Consider the following 23,225-nt stretch of genomic DNA (forward strand, 5'->3'; position numbering starts at 1 on the left):
TTAAATAAAAATTAGTTTTGGTTGTAGTCGTTTGACCAGCTCTGAGAAAAGTGCGCAATTTAATGAAATTTTCATAAGCTGCTCATTGTTCTCAGAGCTGGTCAAATTGCTACAACCAAATCTATTTTCTGTTGAAAGCTAACACACATTCGTGGTCGGAATTGCGGTCGTACATTTTTGAGAAAGGATTCTGATGGAAGGATATCATCAAAAGGAAACTAAAACCCTGTATTTAAAAATCGCCCTAATGTATACTTTTCGGAAAAGTACCGGTGCCTCTTAATTTGATAGTAAGAATATGAATAAGCGTTTGGTCCATTATATTCGTGAAGTGAGACAAGCCAATCATTTCCCAAAATTGTGGCAAGTTTGTTGATATGAGTTCGGGAGCAAAAACTGAAATACTTCAACGAATGAAACTTGCTGATGAAATCAATTAATTCATAGTCACTGAAAAAAGCTTGATAACGGAAAAACTCAATTTCCTCTAGCAATGGTAATGTATTTGGTATGTCAAAGTGATGTATTTTGCTGGAAATCAATTTTAATTTCTTAGTACTTGGAAAATTAGCAAACAATTGATGAGCGGTTTCAAGAATCATGCTGAGTCCTACATTTAATACAATTTCCAATGACTCTAGTTTATCACTTTTAAATGGTAGATTCCATAGGTCAAAGAGGTGAAAGTCTCGCCAATGGAGGTGAAAGTATCCCCAATTTTGTAAAACAAGCTTAAGCTCTTGTAGATTCGTTAAATGTATTTTACCGAGATCTTCAATAGTTCTATCGAAAGAAACACTAGTCATAAACAATTTTTCAAACTTGTGCAGTTGATCTTTTGCGCTTAAAATATTTTGTCTACCAAAGAAAAGATCATACCATACGTTACCACTTAAAACTTTCAACCGAGGATGGGAAAGTAATGTCGTTGCAATTTCTTCATAGTGTTTTCTCCAAACACCAAAAAGTGACAAATGTTCCAGCAAAGGAAAATGATTGCCAAAAAAGTCATTAGGTAAAGGCCAGTAATTGCCCATTCTCCCACCGTAACAAAATGTAAGTTTACGTATATTCGGGAATATTTCACTTAATTTCCTTTCAGTTGGAATTGAGTTTACAATTTCCAAGGATTCCATGTTTTTGAATGGCTTTGTTAGTCCGCTCAACCTTCCTTCTGGGCAACAGGTAATATTCATTGTCCTCAAGTTTGAGAAACAATATTCATTTATATAGTTTAAAACAGCGTCCCATTGAACAGGATTCAGTTCAGACACACTAAGCCTGACATCTAAATCAGAAATCAAATCACCAAAACAACGTAAAAACTTTAGGCCAAATGTAACGTTATGAATTTTTATCGATTTCTCTGAATTACACCATACAAAATACGGTGACGTTCCCATGTATCGCAACTCCACTTTCCCCTTAAACAACCGCGCGTATGTATTTCTAGCAACATGTCTAAGTTGCTTGTTAGAATCAGCAACGTTTAGGAGTTCTGCGACACTTAAATCTTGAACGAAACTCTCCAAACATTCGAAAGGCACGTCCGTCAATTTCATCGTGGAACAATTCTCTGTTTGCGTTATTCCTGTTCGATATAAAAGAAATTACCGATTAATTTGGCTCTTAACCTTTTACAGACGACATAATTATCGAATTTGCTACTTCTATAACCGTTTGAAAAAAATTAATATTTTACGTGTTACGGCATGTTTCATTTTCATTTACATCGCCTAATCACGTAAAGCATTGTACTGACGAGGTTCCAAGTTATCCACTTATCAAATACTCAACTTAACCTCGGAAGTAATATGCTATTAACTACTTCATTAAGTTGTCACCACATTCAATCATCTGTAAAATGGCATAGATATTTTAATGTTATACCCACTTGTTAAACTGCACTGCACTTTCGTTGGAGATTTATATCGAGTTACGATTTGATGGAGCCCAAAGTACCAGCAGAAGATAAACTTATTATGAAAACTACCAGTACAGTTCAATAGTTAAACCTTGAGTTTGAACGAAATATTAAATTGTTTTCGCAACGATTGTGCAACATTGACTGTCGAAATACAACTGAATTTCCTCTAGTCAATCGTTGTTTTTTTTAAGAAGTAATGTTTGAATAAGAAGGTACAATCACTATAGTTTGTTGAGCACATATATTTACCAAAGAAGACCCCTAACATTTTGAAGATAGTACAATGCCATTTTATACCTGCTTTTCATGCTGTTCCCTCTTATACATATGCATAGCAAGATAATGACGGGACATAAACATTCAACGGCAAATGATTTGGATAGACTCGTCTACGAAGCATAGATATTAGAGAACGTCAGATTTGTTTGAAGCTAAATCCCGCACACTAACGCTACCGCTAAACACGTACGGTAGTGTCAAATGTCAACGATAACGGCATATTTATAAATGAACTTATTATTTTCACTCAACGGATTTTGAACAATCATCATGCAAATCATCTGTGTGTAGCCATGGGGCTGCGGTAACGCAATTAATTTTTCAATCTGACTTATAGTTGATGAGCGAGAAGACTGTCAAAATCATGTGGTGATCAAAGTGTAAAGTTAACAATTTTCTAAGTTTTAAGGATTTAGCGTTAGCATTAGTGTGTGAGATGTAGCGTTAAAAAAATCTGACGTTCCCTATTATAAAATTCAAAAAAACAGCAAAGAAACGTTTGTATTTGCGAACAGACTACACACATTTGCACACTGTACAGTTTGTGTAAAATAAAATCCTTAACCTTTTACGGACGGCAATTGTATCGGTTATTATCTATAACAACTACAATAAATGTAAAAAAATGTAATTTTATAAGGCAGTAACGCAAACTTCTTCTCGATTTCCATTTCCCACTTTATTGTAATCAGCGGCTCAGGGGCTAATCACTATATGGAGGAAGTGGTGGGTTCGTTATTCTCGAACAAATACACTACTTATCATTCAAAATTGACGAAATTTTGTTTTCTAAAGGAAAATAATTGTCTTTATCTATGTATATCTTAATCCACGGTGGGGCTGAACGAACTTTAAATAAACATGTCGACTTCCATCTCGGTTCTTTTCATAGCTGAGTTAGGGGAGGCGTGTACTATCCAACGGCACATGTTGCAAGCGCAACCGCTGAGCCGTTTCTGAGAACTAGGAATATCGTCGCCTGGCTCCGCGGAAGTTGCTGGACCAGTGTTTGAAACTGGAATCGGTAGGGGGACAAATTCTAAGAACAACCATGTAAAAATTATTGCTCTCGGTCATTTGGTCGCAGAGCAATAGAAGCTGAAAGTCGAAAATTCCACCTCTTCAAGGAGTGATGCCTCCTCGACGAAGTTCCCGATCCAGCACTTTAATAGCGTTTCTAGACAAAGTCAATGTGCTCTTTCGAATGGCAATCAATTTTTTTGAAAGTGGTCTCTTTTGGTACATTTTCAGAAAAGTCACTTTTTTGCTACCCTCGGTGAACTTTGGCTGCTTCCACACCTTGCCGGTTGAAATATTTCAACACAACATTCCAGTTTCAAACACTGGTCCAGCAACATCCGCGGAGCCAGGCGACGATATTCCGAGTTCTCAGAAACGGCTCAGCGGTTGCGCCTGCAACATGTGCCGTTGGATAGTACACGCCTCCCCTAACTCAGCTATGAAAAGAACCGAGATGGAAGTCGACAGGTTTATTTAAAGTTCGTTCAGCCCCACCGTGAATCTTAATCATTTTATTACTTAGTACAGGGCTTGTCATCTGCAATCGAAAACGAAGTTAAAACTAAGCGACGAACTCTAACTAGTTTTCTCTTACACAATGGTAATATGGTAATAATATTGAAGCGATAGATTTTGCATCGAGAAACTTTAGTCAACTGAAGTAAAAGATTTAATGATTAAAGTCTTGGGCCCATTAAGAGAATCGAATACACCACAATCTGCTGATGCTCGCAGAAAATAATATCGACTGAAAATTCGTCTGTACTTTCAACTCTTTATAATGAAACTAAGACTCTGAAAAAAATTCGGCAAATTCAGTAACTTATTAATAAATTGCAGTGGAATCAGCAGAGATGAAAAGACAATTAGTTAATTCGTATATTTCACTCAATGTACCTTACCCACATTTTTAACCAATGATTCAAAATCACACGAAATTGCTTCGAATTAACCGTCCAAGACAGGACTTCACATTCGAGGCAAAAATTCACAGAGCGGGAATTTGCAAAGATTCAGGATCTAGGAGCGTGCCAAGGTTGGAAAAGGAGGGAACAGCATTAAGCCATGTCAATCACCGGATTCTTTCTCATTTACGAAAAGTCGGGTCTTATCGTCCAAATTGTTTCTTGGTGCACCGGAAAATGTTTTTAATAACATTGGCGTTTACCAACTCGCTTGGTGATTCGATGGGAGTTCACCGCAATCGGTAAACATTTTCCATGCAATCTATGCTGTTTCTAGGTATCTGTAATTTTTACTGGAAATATGGCGCAGTTGAATAAACAGACATGTAATAGGCATGAATCGCGACAGATCACATTCGCCAACGATAATTGAAAGAAATGGATGAAAATTGTTTTGAATTTCCGATAAATTGAGTTAAACACGATAGAAGCGGATGAAATAAATGGACTGGCTTGTAAGATTCAGTTTGAATGAAATGTTGTTATAAAAAAATTTCCTGATTTTTACTCAACTACAGGTTTTCCCTCAATTTACCTTTCCTGATTTTCTGTTTCTTGATCTGCTAAAACTGATTTTCTGGTATAAAATTTTCAATTATCTCTGTTACGGCTATTCATCTGTTATCGATAACGACGACAAACATAATGACATGCTCTGGGTGATATGGTCTTCTACAGTAAAATGCATGTTAAAAAAATGAAGTACAAGATTTGAAATCAACAATACTCGGTCATTTGCTTGACATCTGTAAAAGGTTAATTCGCCGACAGTAAAACCCAAAGTTTTTCGTTCTTTTTTAAATTTTATTTCAAAAACGTTGATAATGATGAATGCAATTACTCAGACTACTTATGGTATTTTTCAGTGTGAGACTTCAATAAGCACTTATAGGCAAACGAGATTCCGCAGTGACAAGAATATGGTTTCTCCTGCAAGAATTAAATTATTTGTGAAACTTAATCAACGCATCTGTAACTGTAAAATTCAGTAACTTCGTTCATATAACGAACCTGCGTATGAACTCGTTTGTGAATGCGAAGCGTGTATCTCGTTTGGTAGGCTTTCCCGCAAGTTTCGCATTTAAATTTTCGTTCCTGACTGTGGACCAACATATGCGTATTTAGGGCTCGCCTATTATTGTAAATAAATTGCAAGTGAACGGCGATGCAATTTAACGAAAGTGGAATGTGAGGAGCTTACTTGTTATGAAAAAATTTCTCGCAAATGTTACACGGTACATTCGGGTCAAAGTGATACGATCGGTGCATGTCTAGTCCGACTTTCACTTTAAAACCTTTTGGAGAGACAGAATAGGAAATGATTTTTGGATATTCTTTTAACGCTTAGAGGAGACTCACCTCTTCCACAAACATCGCAGTGTAAAAGTGGTGTCTGCGAATGGCAGAATTTTTTGTGTTTACTGAGATAGTGAGGTGCTGCAAACTGTGACTTACAGTTAGGCTCATCACATTCGAAAGGTTTCAATCCTGAAAAATTTGTTCGAATAATTCTTTTGATGCAGATGGGACGACCAGCTGCAGTTTTCCAAACTTACCAGTGTGTTCGTTAAGGTGATACTTCAGTTTGCTCGACAAATAAAGTTTTCCACATATGTGACATGCCACCTTTGTGGGACGTGACGGCTTCGTCTCAAAGACTTTTGTCTCTTTAACAGTTCGTTGACCATTTTCACCTACTTGCCCCGCACCAGGGCTCTCGAATCTGTATTCATCTTCGACGATTTGGTCTGATGACGACTCTACACCACGTTCATCCTCATCACTGTCATCTGAAATTTCGATTACATATCCCGTTCTCGGCACTTTTCCGATCATTTTATGCAATTCCTCATTGCTCCTTTTACACTTGCTTTGAAATACCATCATTGAATTGATCGTTTCGATACATTTTTCACAAATCTTTTGTGGAAGATTGTCCGATGGATCTATCTACAAGACATTACATAGCAGTTTTTCATCTGCTAATTCACCAATCGGTCGTGATGCAATTGTCCTCACCTTGACTGTTGTGAACACTTCAATGATGTCCAAAATGTTGCGGGAAGGGTGTTTGGCGTTATCGTTCTTTGAATGGAGATTTATCAACAATGCGTTTCTTTTCATACAAAGTCGGCATATTGAAGAGAAGTTGTTCTTATCAATTGAACTTAACATGACTTATTTATCGGCTTAATACTTATTACTCCTTTACAAAAAAAAACATCAACAAATCGGAGATTAGAATGTTTTGACAGTTGTCGTAATATATCTGAGACGGAGCCATCTATAGATAGAAGCAGAGTTGCTTGCGAAATACGGAAATTCACGTGATTGGTGACTGCAACAAAAATACTGAAGCTCGGGCTTCGCCTAAGTTCAGTATATTTGTGTACAGAATTTCATTTTTCAATTGCCAACCTCGTCAACGGTTCGGTATAAATTTATGATTAGATACAGTAGAATTCACACAGATTGGATACAGTATGAGTGTAGCAAATACGTCACGATAATGTCATCCCTCAAGTTTCCAACTATACCTTCATTGCAAGTTTCCGATTCGTTAGTTTCATGGCTAAAGGTTGACATATGAGACCACACGCTACACACAATAAATCAAAAGTTCCAATTGAATCGATTAACGTTTTTATTCGGAACGCACAGACATAAATGCGTAAAAAAAAGTGACCATAACTATTCACTAAACGGAACAGCTGGCAACACAACGCCAGAGCATTCACCAAATCCGACTCTCACATCGTTCTTCTGACAATAGCCCCGAATAATCACTTCGTCTCCATCTTGAATGAATTTTCTGGTTTGACCACCATTCAGTTCAACTGTTTTCGTTCCTTTCCAGCTTAGCTCTAACATCGAACCGAAGGAATCGGGAGTTTCGCCGGAAATCGTTCCTGATGCCATTAAATCTGTTGAAACAAACGATTTTTTTTTAAATTAATTTAGTTGATCTTTTATATGGGCAAAGTTGCGGTGTAGGTACCTCCTGGTCTAATATTGCAACCAGTGACCGTATGATGCGCTAGTTGTTGCAATGGGGTCCAATACAAATACTTGTAATTGCTTTTACAAATTGTTGTTTCGGTATCGTTCGCAGCTATAGAAATGAAAATGTTAAACCGGCGTGGTATGCATAAGGCAATACATACGTTTGATGGCTACTTCCAAGTTGATATCAAAGTTAAAGTTTCTTTTATGACGTAAGTAAGGGAATGGAGTAGGATCTTGTGGAAAATTATCCACCAAGAACGGTTCCAACGCATCAACCGGCACAACCCATGGTGAAATCGTTGTACCCAAATTTTTCGCTGTAAATGGTCCCAACGGAATATATTCCCACTTCTGAATGTCCCTTGCGCTCCAATCATTCATAATTGAAAAGCCGAAAATTCGATCGAATGCATTTTCAGCGGTAATTCGTTCGCCCAAATGTGTTGGTGGTCCGCCAATGAAAAATGCCATTTCCAATTCAAAATCGAATAAACGACACGGTCCGAAAACGGGATCAGCGCCATCTACCGGTTGCGTTTGACCGAGAGGGCGTGTTATAGGTGTTCCAGATACAACAACCGAACTTGATCGACCATGATAACCAACGGGAAGATGTTTCCAGTTCGGCATTAATGCATTGTCCTTTCCACGGAACATCACACCGACTATTGTAAATGGTTCAGGTCATTATTTATACGATTCAGGTCACTATAAAGGAGCATTAATAACTCACCGTTTGTTGCATGATGGATCGATGAATAAAAGTCCGTGTAATCACCTAAAACACAAACAATTGGATTGAATGGTCAACCATTTAACATAAATTAATGTCACCTATGTTAGCTGGCAAATGCATTTTTGCCGAACTTTGCGGAATCAAAGCACTGAAAGTGAAAATCATAAATAAGAACTTATTCAAATCTCTTCCCATAGAAACATTTCCGTTCTTACATTTTCTTTAAATCGTCATTTTTGTCCAAAATAGAACCCTCGAACAACAAATGTTGTGTCGTACAACGAACGGCTTGCCATACAATGCGGCTGCTTCCCATCAATGGATTTAGAACATCTGCTTTTAAAGTTTCCTAGAATATATTAGAAAATTCTAACAGATGGCAGAACAGTCGAAAACACACGAAAAAAAAAATCTCACTTGCACTTCACTCGGATACAAATGAGCAACAGCTGATAAATCTAAGATGTAATCACCAATTGCCACACCGATTCTGCGTCGCTAAAATTAGATTTAGAATTTAGAATGTTGGTAATGTGTTTTGAAATAAGCAACCGATCTAGTATGTCAGGATGGCCGAGCGGTCTAAGGCGCCAGACTCAAGAGAAATCTTGCCTTCTACGAAGGTTGTGAGTGTTCTGGTCCACTCTGTGGGCGTGGGTTCAAATCCCACTTCTGACATAATTTTTTTTTTTTGTAATAAAGTGAAATTGATGGAATCAATTCTTTATTAAATGAAAATCATTATAAGAAGCTGACGGTGGAAGATTTGTTATAAAGACTTCGATGACCGTCATGACTAATTCTAATTCTTGATACGCTTGAGTAACTTTAATGTGTATGAATGTGTTCGTGCGTATAAATACAAAGAGAATGTGTAAATAGGCTTACATCGGAAGAACCATCGGAAAATACTCCATACGGTAAGTTATGGATGGAAAAATCACTTGTTGAATCTACTGGCACAAACGATTTCATTTTTCTTTTGTGTGTTTGGATTATTCTCGTGAAATTCGGAAATTTTATTTATTTAATATCAACGATAACAATGATGACACTAAGATAAAGAAATTTAATTATTTTTTCTCTGCTTGACGAAGACTATACACTGCAGAGTACGACTGTTGACCGTAAACTAAATGACTTATCTAATTGAAACTTGTTTTTGTTGTGAGGGAAGGCACATTTTGTATCGTTGTTGGTTAATAACTAAGTCGAACGCGATTAGAATTTATGCAAATTTAATCGTAGACCGGTAAAATTTATGTTAAAAAGTTGTTTTTGTTTTCAGTAAAAAAATATGAGTTTGGTTCGGGTTTATTGGTAAAAAATGGAAGATTTATTGCACAACTTGTCTGTCGCTTTGAATTTTCGTTGTCAAGTGTGGTCAAAATACTAAAATAAAGGTAAGACTTAATTGTCCCTAAAGTTAATCATAGCATTTATCAGGTAAAAGATAATAAAGGTTAGTCAAATGCCTCTAAAGATCCCACTTCTCACTTCTGTACATAAAATCTTGTTGCTAACTTGTGCCTAAACTGGAATTTTGCGCATATGATGTGTTGTCAACCTCGGCTTCGCCTCGGGTTGACAATCTTCACATCTATTGCGCAAAATTACCATTTACACATGTTAGCAAAATACCTATATTCGTTCAATCATTTGCTTGCAGTGTTCATAAATGCAGTAAATTACGCGAATATCGAAAGTGTTTGCAGTTTTATATCGACAATCTTTCTAGTGATAGGAGAGAAATTTTCAAACAATTCTCTAATGATAAAGGGGTTTCTCTGCTACGCTGCTTGATGTCTACAGTCTTAATTGATTCGAAGATTTGTTTGACTAATTAAAAACAAGTTTTGTAGATTGACATCTCCAGAACTTTGGGTTACACAAATTTTAGATTTTTTTTTCAGTTATTTGGTCATCAATAGCAATCTATAGACACAGTGTTGGCAAATACAGGTCACCGGGTACTCTATAACTGTGGCTTTTGAAACTTGCATCTTTCCGTTTAAATTTGTCCGGAACTTCTTGCATGACTACCATTCACGTTACCTTCGGTTTTACCCAGTTCTTCTGCTTTGGTACTAACGTACTAGCGACCATTCTGAGACAAGCAGTTCAATAAAAGTGTTTTCGACTAACTCAAATTATGGAGGCGATGAGTTCTTTGAAAAGGGTTTAATGAGACTACAATTAGAACAAACTGGAAATTCCGTGGAAAAGGTGCAACGTGGGTCATCAAATACTAGCTTCGTGTTGTAGAGACATGTACGACCCACGTTAAACATTTTTCCCCTTTCAATGCCGGAATTAGATTGAGCTTTTGTAAAATTCTTACTTTAAGAGGCCGTGTTAATAGAAAAGGTTGTTAGATTCGTTGCTTCATCAATTACAATCATCAGGCAAACAATAGTGACTGAGTAGGAAAAGTGACGAAAGTACCTTTAAAGTTTCTCATCTGCTACTGTTGTCCATAATACGTCTGCTATTTGTACTGATGCAGTCTCTAGTATATCAACGACTTGTGTCTTTATTCGTTGAAACTGAGTTAAAAGATGTAATTCGGTCTATCAGTTTATTTAGGCATGTCTACTACGGCATATCTCAACGTCAAGTCGGTCAAAATCAATAAATTATCTATTTTGCGAAACGTAACGATTTTAACAGGCTTTTACATGCCACATGCGTCGAAAACCGTACTTTTCATGTTTCAAGTACTACTTTCGACGCCCTCAGCATGTAAAATTCATAACATAACTCGGGATAAAAATGAAAAGTCACGTTTGAGTGTGTTTATTAACCTCGGCTACGCCTCGGTTCATCTTTTTATCCGTAGTCATGTAAAGCACTGTTGTGTTACTGCTATCCACTTTCCTTCGGATGGTGTTTTTCAATGTGCCCCTTGAGAAGACACTTGTAGGCAAACGATTTTTTACATTCAGTGCATTGAAACGGTTTTTCCAACGTATGAATTCGCATATGAGTTTTGAGCGTAAAGCTCGTCTGAAACGACTTCTTGCATTCACTGCACGAATATTTACGTTCACCAGAATGGACCAGGAAATGTCTTTGCAGTGCTCGTCTGAAATGTGTATTTGATTTCTCAGTCCGATTGGTTAACATTAGAATGGGTAGCACTCACTTATTGCGGTATAATTGGCCGCATATCGTGCACGGAATTTGTGGATCGAAATGATAGCTTCGGTGTGTCAGTAAAGATGATTGTTGAATGAATCCCTTTCCGCAGATATCACATTTTTTCGGTCGTGTAATGCTGTACACATGCACTTTACGGAAATGATGTCTTGCCAGAGCTGGAGCAGTGAAATATTTCTCACAATCTTCTGCTTGACATTTGTACGGCCGTATGTCTGGAACGTTTACACAAAAATTGTAATTGCATGAATACGGTCAGTACAAGAGGCAGAGACTTTTTTTCGCGATCAGTCGGTGAAATATTTCCCCACAAAAACAAGATCAATTGAGTTATACCAACCTTTATGTGCATTCAGATGATATTCAATTTCCCTCGGTGTCACCAACTTTCCGCACATCTCACAAGATATTTTATCTTCGCCGCATTGCCTTTTACCGCTCCTCTTTTTCTTTATTCCATTTTTTCTCGGTTGAGCCATACATTTTGATGGGGTCGCATCATCGACCGCTACATTTTTTTCCGACTCTGCGAGCGATTCTTTCTGTTCAGTCTGAGTGTCGATGAATTCTATTTGATAGACAGAATAGGTTTCCGATTGCTTTACAACTGCAGGATCACTGTAACTGTGCGAACTCAGAAGGCTATTAAGATATTGATCGGATTTCAGGCTGATCATTCGTAATGTGTGCATTGATGAAACGACATTCCAGCAACCGTTGCATATGCATTCTGGAAGGTGGTCGTCTTTTGTAACCTGCCCGTGAAATTTTTTTTTTATGATTTCAACTAAAGAGGACAGAACTGTCTAAAGCCTATCTTACGAACCTTGATGTTACAAAATGCTTCAACCATTTCGCATACAAGTAAACTATTCGCTTCTTCTATGTTCTGTTTTGAAAATAGATTTACTGAATGGTCGTCATGGTCTTTTAAACATAGTCGGCAAATATTCACGAAGTCAGTTACTTTGACCATTCTTCAGAATAAAAGGAAAATCACAATATCAACATCATAAACAACAGTATTATAACGTCCAGTGGTTATCTGTCACTTTAATTTCTTTATTTTCAATTTACAAAGATGTCAAAGAGCAGTGCCGTCGTTGCTCAACCCAGCTAGGAATGAAAATTGAAGAAGTTTAGCGCAATTTTTTGAACATGACGATTTTCGATAATATGGTGAGATGAATCTCATTGTCAGCTGTTTTAGGCTATCAGAAGAATTTTGTGACCGATTCGTCAGTATTGAGTTATTATGCTTATCTTAACCTTTCACATACAGCTATTCATCTGCTATCGATGATGACGACAAAAATAATGACAAGCTCCGGGCAATATGGTTCTTTATATAGTAAAATGCATGTTAAAAAAAATTGAATTCAATTGAAGTACAAGATTTGAAATCAACAGATTAAAAACACTTTGATCGATGGAAGCAATAGAACATATAATAAATCTGGTCATATCCTAGCCGTCAGTAACAGGTTAACAATGAAAGTGCAGGTAATGTGTGGTCGAAAGGCTTTGGATTGACGATAAAATGACGGATTTCATACCAAAATTCACCTCCTGCGATGAATCTCGTCGCCGTGATGATGTGGTGACATTAATGTGCAGTCTCTTGATTTGACTAGCCTTACATTTTGAATAGTATCATAGCACTGGTTCAGATGCTATGATAGTATTAATTCAATTTACAGTGAACGACATCTCAAATGTCTCACTGTCAAATTTTTCTGAGAATTTTATTGTGTCATTGCAAATTCATAATGACATTCTCTGAAAAAAATGACAGTGAGACAGTTGAGATGTCGTTCACTGTATGTCAGTGTTCATTTGAATTCATTTTCATACAGTGCTTTAGGTCCCTTATTTTTCGTTCCAAAAATGAACCGCTGCTGCCTGGTTTATTTTACTCTGACGTAGCCGAAGACGAATTTTTCGGAACATCAATTGGGTTCGAGGGATCCGATGTCATTGTTTTTTTTTAAGTTTTAATAAGTAATAATACTACTGTAAGACAGGATATCATCAGGAAAAGAAGCAGAAGGAGCATATAATTGCAATTCAAAAACTGCAGTTCTTAGGTTATTGCATCTGTTAATGACATAAGACAAAAAATCATTCACCTCTTGGTCATGCCGTTTTATAATGTTTGTTAAAAGGTTAAAGGTTCTTTAATCTAAAGAAGTGTTAGATTTGTCAAATATTAAGTTGATATGTTTGTCGTCTGTGAAAAGCAAATTTAAGGGAATGATGCGTTGCGCTATAGATAATGATGAATCAGATCTGATAGATAAATAACCTGATACGGCTTTAAGCTTGTAAGCTTGTTCAAGATATGGACTCAGAATGGACTTTAAAATAAATATTTGTCTACGTACTACTGCGACCTAGCATTTTCTAAGTTGAGAACTGATGCAATTGTCGTGTCTATAATTCAAATTTGTCTCGTGCTTATCCTTTTGCCTGTGTTTTGTTAGTTCTTTTATTGTTCGAAAGCTTTCCGAGTGAACGGTTTTTCCTATTTTTTTTTTTTTTGATCATTTATAATTTTGAGCCTTCTTCCGTTGGACATATTTAAAAGAATTGTGGTTTTAACATTTATAATGAATGACTTTTTATTGCACATATACAGTGTGTTGACAGTAGTTTTATTTTAAGCATTTTGAAGCGCCAATAACAACAACATTTATAAGCCATAGATTTATTCGGTCCTACAACCGCATATAATGTGTGAGATAAATGGTTAAAAGCTAAAAAATTTTATTGTGAAATTACAGTTTAATTGAATCATTTTTCCAATTATTTTATTCCTTAAAATTCTATTTTTTTTATTATTGTCGTTCACAGCATTTCTTCCAGCAGTATATTTCATCTGCATCAGGATAAATAGCTTCTGTTGCATAGTAAGTCGCTTGATATTCTCATTTGATATGGCGATTCTATACAAACCATTATCTCTTCTTACATTCACTTAGAAATAAATTATTATTTTTTTCACCAAGAAAATATTTTTAATTTGCTTATGTTAAGAACGATTCTACTTCTTCGATTTATGTGAAATATTTCATTTTTGTTATGTACAATTTCTTTGGTTGTTGTTGTATTCAATTACGATAAAATACTTCACAATGAATTGATGTTTTGGAAGCCCTTTGTGATATATTTTCAGTTAAAATTTTGTTTAAATTAAGTTTACATAAAGAACTGAAACAATTCTGTGACAAATTACACTCACATGATTTAGGTGAACATCTGTGAACCACCAAACCATTTTCAAATTAAATTCAAATTAAAAAAATGGCGGAATGTCGCAGTTACATAACGATCCTCCTTCCCCATTGCGACACAAAGCTTCACACATGGATTCCCAATTCGGAGTCGTCGTTGTTGTTGCTTGAGTGGTAGTTCTTGTCGTTGTTGTCGGTTGGGTTGTCGTTGTGGTGCTTATTGTTGTCGTAGCCTCTTCGGTTGTTGAATCATCTTCGTTTGAATCGGTTGTTGTATCTTCCTCATCCGTTGAATATTCTTCAGTGACCGTAGCTTCTGTGTCAGTTGTATTAGTAGTACCGTACTCGTCGGTGATTTCATCAGTAGTTGTCGGTGAATCGTCTCCGTCTGTTGTACTTACGTCTTCTCTAAAACATTTCGAGCAACCACTCAACGACTTCTTCCAGCTACATGTCGCAGAGCACAGTGACTTTCGTGCAGATGGTAAGTGAGGATTTAAGTGTGATGATTCACAGCTGCATTTTGTAGTGCCTGAACGAGGTAACAAAATTGTTTTAAGAACATAATTTTTCGTTTATTTTCTTAGTAGAGTCACCTAGAGCATTCTCGCAAAGATTTGGACAAATTTTGTTGAATTTATCACTGTAGCCTGAAGCTTGAGCACTACATCCACATCCGAGGCCGCCGTAGCCGGCACTGAAATATCAAAGGGAAAAAGTTAGACTTGTAGGAAAATTACTCTACAAAATTGTACAGGTAGGTGTTGTGGCCTGTAACTGATTTCACAATAATTTCGTTAAGTAAAGGAAAATATAGATTTTTATTTTCTTAATTTTGGCTGGTCACGCGTAACAAGAATGTAATACTAAAATTTAAAAAATCTAGATTCTCATTTGTTAAACAAATTTTTTGTGGAATCGTTTACATAAAAAGAAAAGAAAAGAATTTCACTTTAAATTCTCTCTGGACGTTTAGTTAAGGCCATTTAATGTGTACTGGTATATGCTAAAATGGCTTCAGAAAGATTTCACCTCGATTATAATACGGAAAGCTTATTTTTTTTATGGTACGCTTTCATGAACGTGAAGAGCACCAAAAAAGTTCGATTGGTTTTTTATCCGGTAACATTTTTGCAGCGTTTGCAGTCAGCAATTACAATAGATACCACATAAAGTCCCATAAATTGCACCAAACAAAGAAAATGTAAACGATTTATCTATAGCCGAACTGGATCGGCCGTTCGAGCAATGTTATAAAAAGCATCGCAAAATTGATTTTTGATATTGAGAAATTTTGATCGGCCCTAAATATGACCAGTAGACCACTCCTGGATTTAGCTCAACAAAATGAGTACAATTAACCAGGCTATGACCATATCATAAAAATGGGACAGTATCACATATCTAAATTGTATCTCATGCACATTGTACATTTTTTAAATGGAAACATTCAATGGTCATAGTCTGTAAATTACATGTTATGGATGGTTATTATATGTTAAACGACTTTGGTACTAAACGACAAGCTCTGGCTAATGCGGTCTTATATTTTTTAAAAATGAAGTGAAAAATTTGAAATCAATCTATTCAAAATCCGTATTCCTACTTTAGTAAATGAAGGAATAGATCCGATAGTAAAGCAACTGATATACTTGCTGTCTGTTAAAGGTTAACTGTCGCCTGTAGTTGATGGTTTTGACTTACAATTACTTCATTCGCTAGTAGTGAGTCGCTATTGGGTTATTCTGCAAAACTATCACTTATCAAAGCAAAAAAGTCTGAGAAAGCAGGTAATCATAACTCAAAACTATGACTCATAACTTAGAAGGAAAATTTGAGCGACACAAAATAGTAATAATTCTTCTGTCCCGTCGATCAAATAATGAGACTGTTGAATATTTGAATAGACTTTCGCCAAAATTTTGTACGTACATAGACGTACTAATAAAAATCGTTTAGGCCTTGTTCTTGACTCGTCGTACATTATATTTGATAAGACTTATTTAGGTAAGGTGGGTTCAAAAAGAAATTATCTGAATTTCTCACAATTTACGGAAATGTACCACAAGCTTCTAAAAACTATTGATATTCTAGTGAAGTTCACTCGTCGTCAAAATAAAATTGCTCATGCAAGGACATAATTTCGAGCGCAAAATGTACAGTACAGTTATAACCATTCTTTACATATTATTTCTGTAAGCAATTACATATGTAGATAAATGTATATTTGCTTTGACTTATCTTGTAGTAGTCATTTTTTAAGCAAATTTGAAGCCGATAATTTTATAGTAACACATAAAGTTACAACACAAATTTATTTCACCAGATTTTTGAAAGCCCCAAAATATCAGAATCAGAAAATGAATGTCAGGCGAACAATTTTTTTCCTTTTATAATTTAACTTTGAATTTAATATGAAATCCGTGCCATTTACTTAACAAATGTTCAACCATTGTTTTAATTGCAGTAATTTCTGAACAAAAGCATCGTTTTCTGTATGATTAATTGCCATGTTTTTAGTAATGGTCAATTATTCTCAACCATCACATCCGCAAGGGTACTTAAGTGGAAGCGTTACACTGTGGAGGCTGGTAATTACGAAAACAAAATTTTCTTTTTTTCAAATTTCTCAACTCAACACCAAAATCACAATTCCCTGAAACCATTCTACATCATCTTCACTATCATCACTTACACCAAAAAAATATAAGTACACTTTACTCACCTACACACTTCTTCACAGACGGAGTTCCAGCTTTCGACTACACTGACTCTATTCACCGCTGAACGTTTGCTTCTCGGCGACAATCTTTCCCAACCCCGTTCTAAGGAGGCCGAATGCGCACACTCCAATATTACGCAGACCAATAGCACCGTAAGGGTTGAAACATTCTACAACATCGGAAGGCGTACAAATTTGATTAATTTCAATTTCGGAGATTGTGGTTTGAGGTGAGGTAAAACGATTTCCACGTTCTGTATCGTTTTATATGGAAAATTCGAAGTTAAAATGTATTTAAGAAATATATAAAGAGGAATTTCCGATAAGATTTTCGCCTGTGGAGATGGGAGGGAGGGGGTCGATGTGGTCACTGATAGAAGTCTTGTTTAACATAAAGTGTGGTGTGGATGGTTACATTATGTAACTTACATAAACAAAGTTTTCGAATTGATAAGCAACAAAGATGTTTCCATTGAAAATTTGCATATTTCGACGAGAAACTTTTGTTTTATTATAATTTTATATGACGTTGATGCTATCATAATTTCCCAATTTAAACGCATTCATTTACTTCACTTTATTACAATGTACTTATGTACAACCATTATCAAGTACATACTCGAATATTATTTGCGCATTTTTCGGAAAATTGATTTTGCGGAGGTGTTTTTCATGGAAGGAAAAAAAAACAGTTTTCATATGACGTCAAATGAAGATTATAGCCTTGCCATAAAATTGTCGCCATATGCGGCACCATATTTTTATTGACTTTAAAGTATGACAAGGGGAATTTATTTCATCATGATGGATTCTCTCTTCATCATGACATTGACAACAGACATAAGTTTTACACACGTTTTAAGGATAAATTGTCATGAGCTGACAGAATCGACGTGAACGTATAACACATTCATGCTGCTATACTTTCTAGCTCCTTCGTTCAATCAACTGGTTTTTTATAAGGGGCTCATTATAAATCCGACCGCATCGGTTCGAAAAGACAAATTGACTAATGTTCGTTGAGCTTTTATAAAATCGTACACTATGTTCATATGTATAACGAATCTAGCATCATTTCATATTGGAATATGGTCAATATACTTTGTCTACGTAATCCCTATATTCATCCATTGCTCTTGTTCTTGACTGAAGATTTAACAATTTGATAAGTACAACAAACCCGCTGCTGAGACCTCTAGCATGAGTGACGCTGCCTTAATTTGCATAAAAGACATAGTGAAAATATATAAAAAAATACACTTTTCACTGAGTGCAAATTACGGCTGTAAGTTTAAGGGTACGTGAAACTTCAATTAGTTTATGCGGGAGTATTTTGACTATTTAGCTAAAACGTAATCACTTTCGGAGAATAAATCGTGAAGTGTGTACGAAGAAATGACTGAATCATTCTCAATTTTAATCGTAAGAAACTATTTATGCCTTAGAAGCATTTTGGATTTGAAAATGAGCTAAACGGAGAAATTGGAAGAAGGATTTGCGCTCCTTTTGACAACAACGATCGGCAACGACATAATCGATACATTCGATTTGTGATTTGTGTTAAAGCAAATGATGTAAAAGATTTTGTTTCAAACACCAGGTGTAATTAAAAGAGAAGAAGTAGCTGATTTAAAAGGTTGTTAGTAGAATAAAAATGTAAAGTCAATTCTGTTTTGTGACATTAGCGCTTTTACAGATCTGATGTTTCACCTTTTTAGCATTTATTACTTATATTGGAAACTTAATTGAACATTTTAAAGAATGCTGTTTCCCACCGTTATTTTATCGTTGATAAGAATAATAGTACATTACTATACCAGTGAAGTAATTTGATATCTCGTATACAGATGAGTAAAAGTACCCGAGGGCTTCAGCCTGAGGTACTTTTACTCATCGTGATACGAGATATCAAATTCTTTCACATATAAAGTATGGCGTTTTACTTTACGAGCGAAGGAAAGGGTATTCACTAGTGAGGGAATGGCCAAATTACCTCACTAGTAAAGTAAAAGTTTTTCCCTACTGAGCATAAAATCTAAATTTGAATTTATTCTTGATATCGAAGACCTCAATTAGCACTGACTTCCTTTAATACTTTTAATGTTCAATACACTCAATACCTAACGATGTTCTACTTTCATGTTAGAATCATTCAAAAATTCCAATATGTTAAGCTCACGATAAGCATTGATTCCATGTCGTATTAAGTAGACTTACATGGCTTTTTAAACATTGTGATCGTTTAATACAAAGTGCAAAAAGTTTTCCGTGTTATTTTTGTGTTCAATACAATTTTACCAAGAAAAATTCAATACAAAATTAGCATTATTTTGTACAACCTGTCCGCTCTTTGATTTATTTAACTGTATGAGATATCAAATTATTTCCCGAGTGGAGTATAGTGCTTTACCTTATGAGGAGGTAAAGAGTTTTCTCTAGGGAGGGACACTCCACTTTACTTCCCTAGCAAGGTAAAAAAATTGTCAGTCTAATGTTTAGTGTCATTATCTTTCAGTTCAACGAAACAGCTTAAAATAAAAATGAAAAAGAAAATCGTTTTTAATGTCTGGAACGACTAATGGCAGTGATAGGTATACATATGTACATTGTACACATCCGTAAAACGATTTCCTTTATTTCATTATATTCATCTATCTATGTCATTTTTATCACTCGGTAAAGCTATATATTTGAAGGATTTCTATATATATGTGAAGGACAGATTCTTATTTTCCACGAAACTGTTGCATACCTTTAAGAAGTCGAAATGGTTATTTATGATAGAGAGTGTGTGAACAAGAAGTGACGTTTCCACCATTTGTTCCCTTGTCAAGTCAGGTATTTTACTCAAAAACGTCAGGTAAAATTTCGCCACTGTGAAGTAAAGTTACCTTCACCTCACGTTTTTCAGTAAAGTGCTTTATTAGCCTAGAGATGTGCTATTAGGACATGACACCGCAGGCATCTAAAATATCAAAACTTTACACGTTATGTTGCTGATGCTCATTCCTTGGAGCGAAAATCGTTACTTTCGCCCTTCACCCCACGAATTTAGAGAATTTCGCTACATAAATCGACATAAAAAGTTGTGTATGTATCTCTGGCCCAGTGGAAACGACTGAAGATGGTTAGACCACGCTAACCTCTGACCGCCACTGGCTCCGGAGGTCGAAACGGCATTTTATCTTCGCTTTCGCTACACGCGACCCATGGGTAAGGGAACAGCAATTTAGCTTTGTTTGTTTTTGGTGATTGCGACATTTTCGTTGAAATATTGACTAAGCGACCAATACGAATTAACGACTGTCCTAGGGTTTTCATTCCTCCGGCCTGAATTCACAATTCACTTCAGGTTATGTCCTTCATTGGACATATAGAAGTAAAATTAGGACCTTGTTGGTTTTGTCCACTGTGTGCAAACCAGAGACTCTGGGAAAGCTTTTTTGCGAGTAGACTCGCCTTCGATTCGGGTTTCGTCACTGCATACTTGCCAAAAAAATCACTTTCCCGTTGAAACGTCAATAACTGTTGTCTGACAAGACAGAGCTTTTGATGGATATTTATCGATTTTCCGAAAGTTTTGGGAAGAAATAAATATGAAGAGGAAACGAAAACGCTCAATTTTATGTGTGCGGAATAAGTTAACTCACTCAGGCTTACAAACACTTATAAAAGAGATAATTTTGACCTGTTTCCTGAGAGTTTCTGACCTGAGAGATTTCCTTTTTAACCTTTTATTAACGGAAAGCGTGTTGTTAGGATTTAAGCAGATTTCCGCACACGTATCACGGTTTAATAATTAAATCTGGAACTTTTCTTGTTTAAGGCCAGTTCATACTCGCATACATTTTTGCGATATATGCGACCATGAACTGGCCCTAATGTGTTTCCATCCGAATATTTGATGCGAAGTCGTCTACTTCCTTCGTTTCACCATAAGTTCTGCTGTACCTGTATGACAATAGAAGTGTGAGTACACTTACTGTTGTCACCTTTATCTATAATACGTTTGCAAATATCAGCACGGAAAGGATGACAAATGTATGAATCGAGTCTCGAGTCTAATTATACAAATATAACGTGACCTACATACAGGAAGAATACTCAAGAAGTTTTCACGGATTTGTGTAGGAAGAAAGTTCTCTGTATTGTCTCTGTTAACGTGAAACCACAAGCTTAAAGGTCAAAATTTGACCCAACTGTAGATTCACAACGTTTTAGCTTTATTACTATTCTTTTATTGAAACCTGACTGCACATTATTGCATCAACGTATCATAAACGTGAAAGCTTATTCGTGAATCCTTTTCCATTCTTGTTAATTAAATCACATCGACAATTCTTCAGTCACACAAAGCACACACAATGTTACGAAAAATTATACCATCATTTTGCAGCACAGTGTAGTAAAAACAGATTCAACGTATTATTTGCCACAAATGAATGATTTGTGCTATTCAATTTTCGCGAAAATACTGAAGCGTGTTGGATCAATCCATTCATTTTGTTTGGCATTCAATTATTATTTCAGCGATAGCGATTGCTAATACACTTTACCAGCTTTATCTTGATGAGGTACATAGGTGTTTATGATTACCAGATAGTTAGGGATGAAAAAACCGAAAAACTTTAATCAACAAAAAGCCACTTGACTTTATATTATATTTGATTAATCGTGACTCAAGTTCATTAACTATTGCATATTAATCACAACCACCTACTTCGCATATCTGCGGGTCCATCCATTTATAATTAAGTGAATTTCTCATTTTACGTCTATGAAGAACAGTGTAAAAAATGCTAAATTGAATAAGAGGACGTAGGTAACGCGGGTAACGTCTTAAGCTCAAATGGGCAGTAAGTCTGCCATCACCGAGTCTATTGCTTCCTTTCAGCTGCTGAAAAATTAAAAATCTTTTACTTCATTTGTTTTCACATACATTTTGATACGAATATCTTCTTATCGAGAGCTCATAGTCGTAACAAAGTTTTTAAAACAATACTTTTTCGTAAACTTTGCATTAAAACTTTGTTAATGATTTTTCGATTTTCTTGTTTATACATTCACTGGCCCCCTGACTTATTTTTTTTTATTAAATTTACGGCATGCACATTTGCACAGTCACTGTCTGCCATCACAATGCAAATTCCAAGTTTTGCTATCAACCTAACAAAAAACACCAAAATTGCTCATGTTATCATTTCATTAATCTTTAGTATTTGATATCGCAGATACTTATCGACCAAAAAAAAATTATCAATCGAAATTGCTGTCACACACTAGCTACTCAATTTCTATTAGTCCCTCTTGAGATTATCACTTGCAGTTCGTTATTGAATTTCGAGATTAAATGAAATGGAAATCATTTCACGTTGTGTACTGACAAATAGCGAAGGTCTAAAGCTTTTATTTTACGAGCTAATATTTAGATTAGTTCGCGAAATGAGCTGCACTTACTACGATATTAAAACAAACGATTTAAGTGAAAACAAAGCATGTCCATTCCATTCGTACATATATCTTCGCACGTACAACCATTATACCACAAAAGCTTCATCATTACGATGAACTGTTGGATGTTAGTTGCTCCTAAAAATATTTGGGAGGAAAAGCTTCTCGCCAATCTAAAGTCAAAAATGACGTTTCATTTAGCAAAGGATTTAGTTAAAATTTTATCTCTCCTATCGATTGACCATAACCATAGTTGCGGGTGAAAGCACAGCACTTTTCCCAAATCGAATTTAAAATTTATAAAACTTCAAGACTCATGCGAGTCCCAAAAAAAACATGAAAATGTCCATGGTATGTAAGAAAATAAATTCAATAATTAGGCGTGGCTAACCTAATTTCCTGTTAGGTGGAGCTAAATTGTACTATATACGTCTAGGTTTTATCGGAATGTTTATATGTCACCCTCTGTGCATTGCATATACATAACGGTTAAGTTAACAAAAAATCATAGATTCGTTTGGCATTTTGCCAAGTTTTGCTTTTTCCACCTATATGCCTGGATTATAACCATTTTTTATCCTTAAAATGTTTTCATGGAAGTTTTGTGAAATTGAGAATGCTAATTTCAATTGTACACGATTTTGATTTTCTTTCGGACTTTTCCCATTTATTTTTTATTCAGAATTTTTCGCTTTAAAAGTCCATTTCGGATGTAATTATACAAATT

General features: G+C 35.7%; 4 protein-coding genes and 1 non-coding gene across 5 annotated transcripts; 1 reads left to right on the forward strand and 4 right to left on the reverse strand.

The window, feature by feature from the left end:
- Nucleotides 1-4,983: 4,983 nt before the first annotated feature.
- On the reverse strand, nucleotides 4,984-6,446 carry LOC119080069 (zinc finger protein 431-like). Its single transcript, XM_037188286.1, has 6 exons — nucleotides 6,211-6,446; nucleotides 5,748-6,141; nucleotides 5,551-5,679; nucleotides 5,393-5,486; nucleotides 5,203-5,323; nucleotides 4,984-5,121 (listed from the first exon to the last, which is right to left on the reverse strand). The coding sequence occupies exons 1-6, from the start codon at nucleotides 6,364-6,366 to the stop codon at nucleotides 5,038-5,040; spliced, it is 978 nt and encodes a 325-aa protein (XP_037044181.1). The 5' UTR covers nucleotides 6,367-6,446; the 3' UTR covers nucleotides 4,984-5,037.
- A 371-nt stretch (nucleotides 6,447-6,817) lies between these two features.
- Nucleotides 6,818-9,082, reverse strand: LOC119080051 (fumarylacetoacetase). The gene is made up of 8 exons (XM_037188257.1): nucleotides 8,822-9,082; nucleotides 8,351-8,431; nucleotides 8,149-8,282; nucleotides 8,032-8,081; nucleotides 7,931-7,975; nucleotides 7,356-7,862; nucleotides 7,190-7,303; nucleotides 6,818-7,115 (listed from the first exon to the last, which is right to left on the reverse strand). Exons 1-8 carry the CDS (start codon nucleotides 8,906-8,908, stop codon nucleotides 6,883-6,885), a joined length of 1,251 nt encoding a protein of 416 aa, XP_037044152.1. The 5' UTR covers nucleotides 8,909-9,082; the 3' UTR covers nucleotides 6,818-6,882.
- Nucleotides 8,497-8,611, forward strand: Trnal-caa. Its single transcript has 2 exons — nucleotides 8,497-8,534; nucleotides 8,567-8,611. It is a non-coding gene; the product is annotated as a tRNA-Leu (tRNA).
- A 1,407-nt stretch (nucleotides 9,083-10,489) lies between the features above and the next one.
- LOC119080067 (zinc finger protein draculin-like) lies at nucleotides 10,490-12,155 on the reverse strand. Its single transcript, XM_037188282.1, has 5 exons — nucleotides 11,919-12,155; nucleotides 11,433-11,847; nucleotides 11,079-11,307; nucleotides 10,786-11,018; nucleotides 10,490-10,604 (listed from the first exon to the last, which is right to left on the reverse strand). The coding sequence occupies exons 1-4, from the start codon at nucleotides 12,066-12,068 to the stop codon at nucleotides 10,799-10,801; spliced, it is 1,014 nt and encodes a 337-aa protein (XP_037044177.1). The 5' UTR covers nucleotides 12,069-12,155; the 3' UTR covers nucleotides 10,490-10,604; nucleotides 10,786-10,798.
- A 1,532-nt stretch (nucleotides 12,156-13,687) lies between these two features.
- Nucleotides 13,688-21,551, reverse strand: LOC119080081 (A-agglutinin anchorage subunit). The gene is made up of 4 exons (XM_037188301.1): nucleotides 21,431-21,551; nucleotides 17,051-17,217; nucleotides 14,922-15,022; nucleotides 13,688-14,857 (listed from the first exon to the last, which is right to left on the reverse strand). The coding sequence occupies exons 1-4, from the start codon at nucleotides 21,434-21,436 to the stop codon at nucleotides 14,388-14,390; spliced, it is 744 nt and encodes a 247-aa protein (XP_037044196.1). The 5' UTR covers nucleotides 21,437-21,551; the 3' UTR covers nucleotides 13,688-14,387.
- Between the last annotated feature and the right edge of the window lie 1,674 nt (nucleotides 21,552-23,225).

Source organism: Bradysia coprophila, unplaced genomic scaffold (genome assembly GCF_014529535.1).
Source record: "Bradysia coprophila strain Holo2 unplaced genomic scaffold, BU_Bcop_v1 contig_350, whole genome shotgun sequence".
Taxonomy (NCBI): Eukaryota; Metazoa; Arthropoda; class Insecta; order Diptera; family Sciaridae; genus Bradysia; species Bradysia coprophila.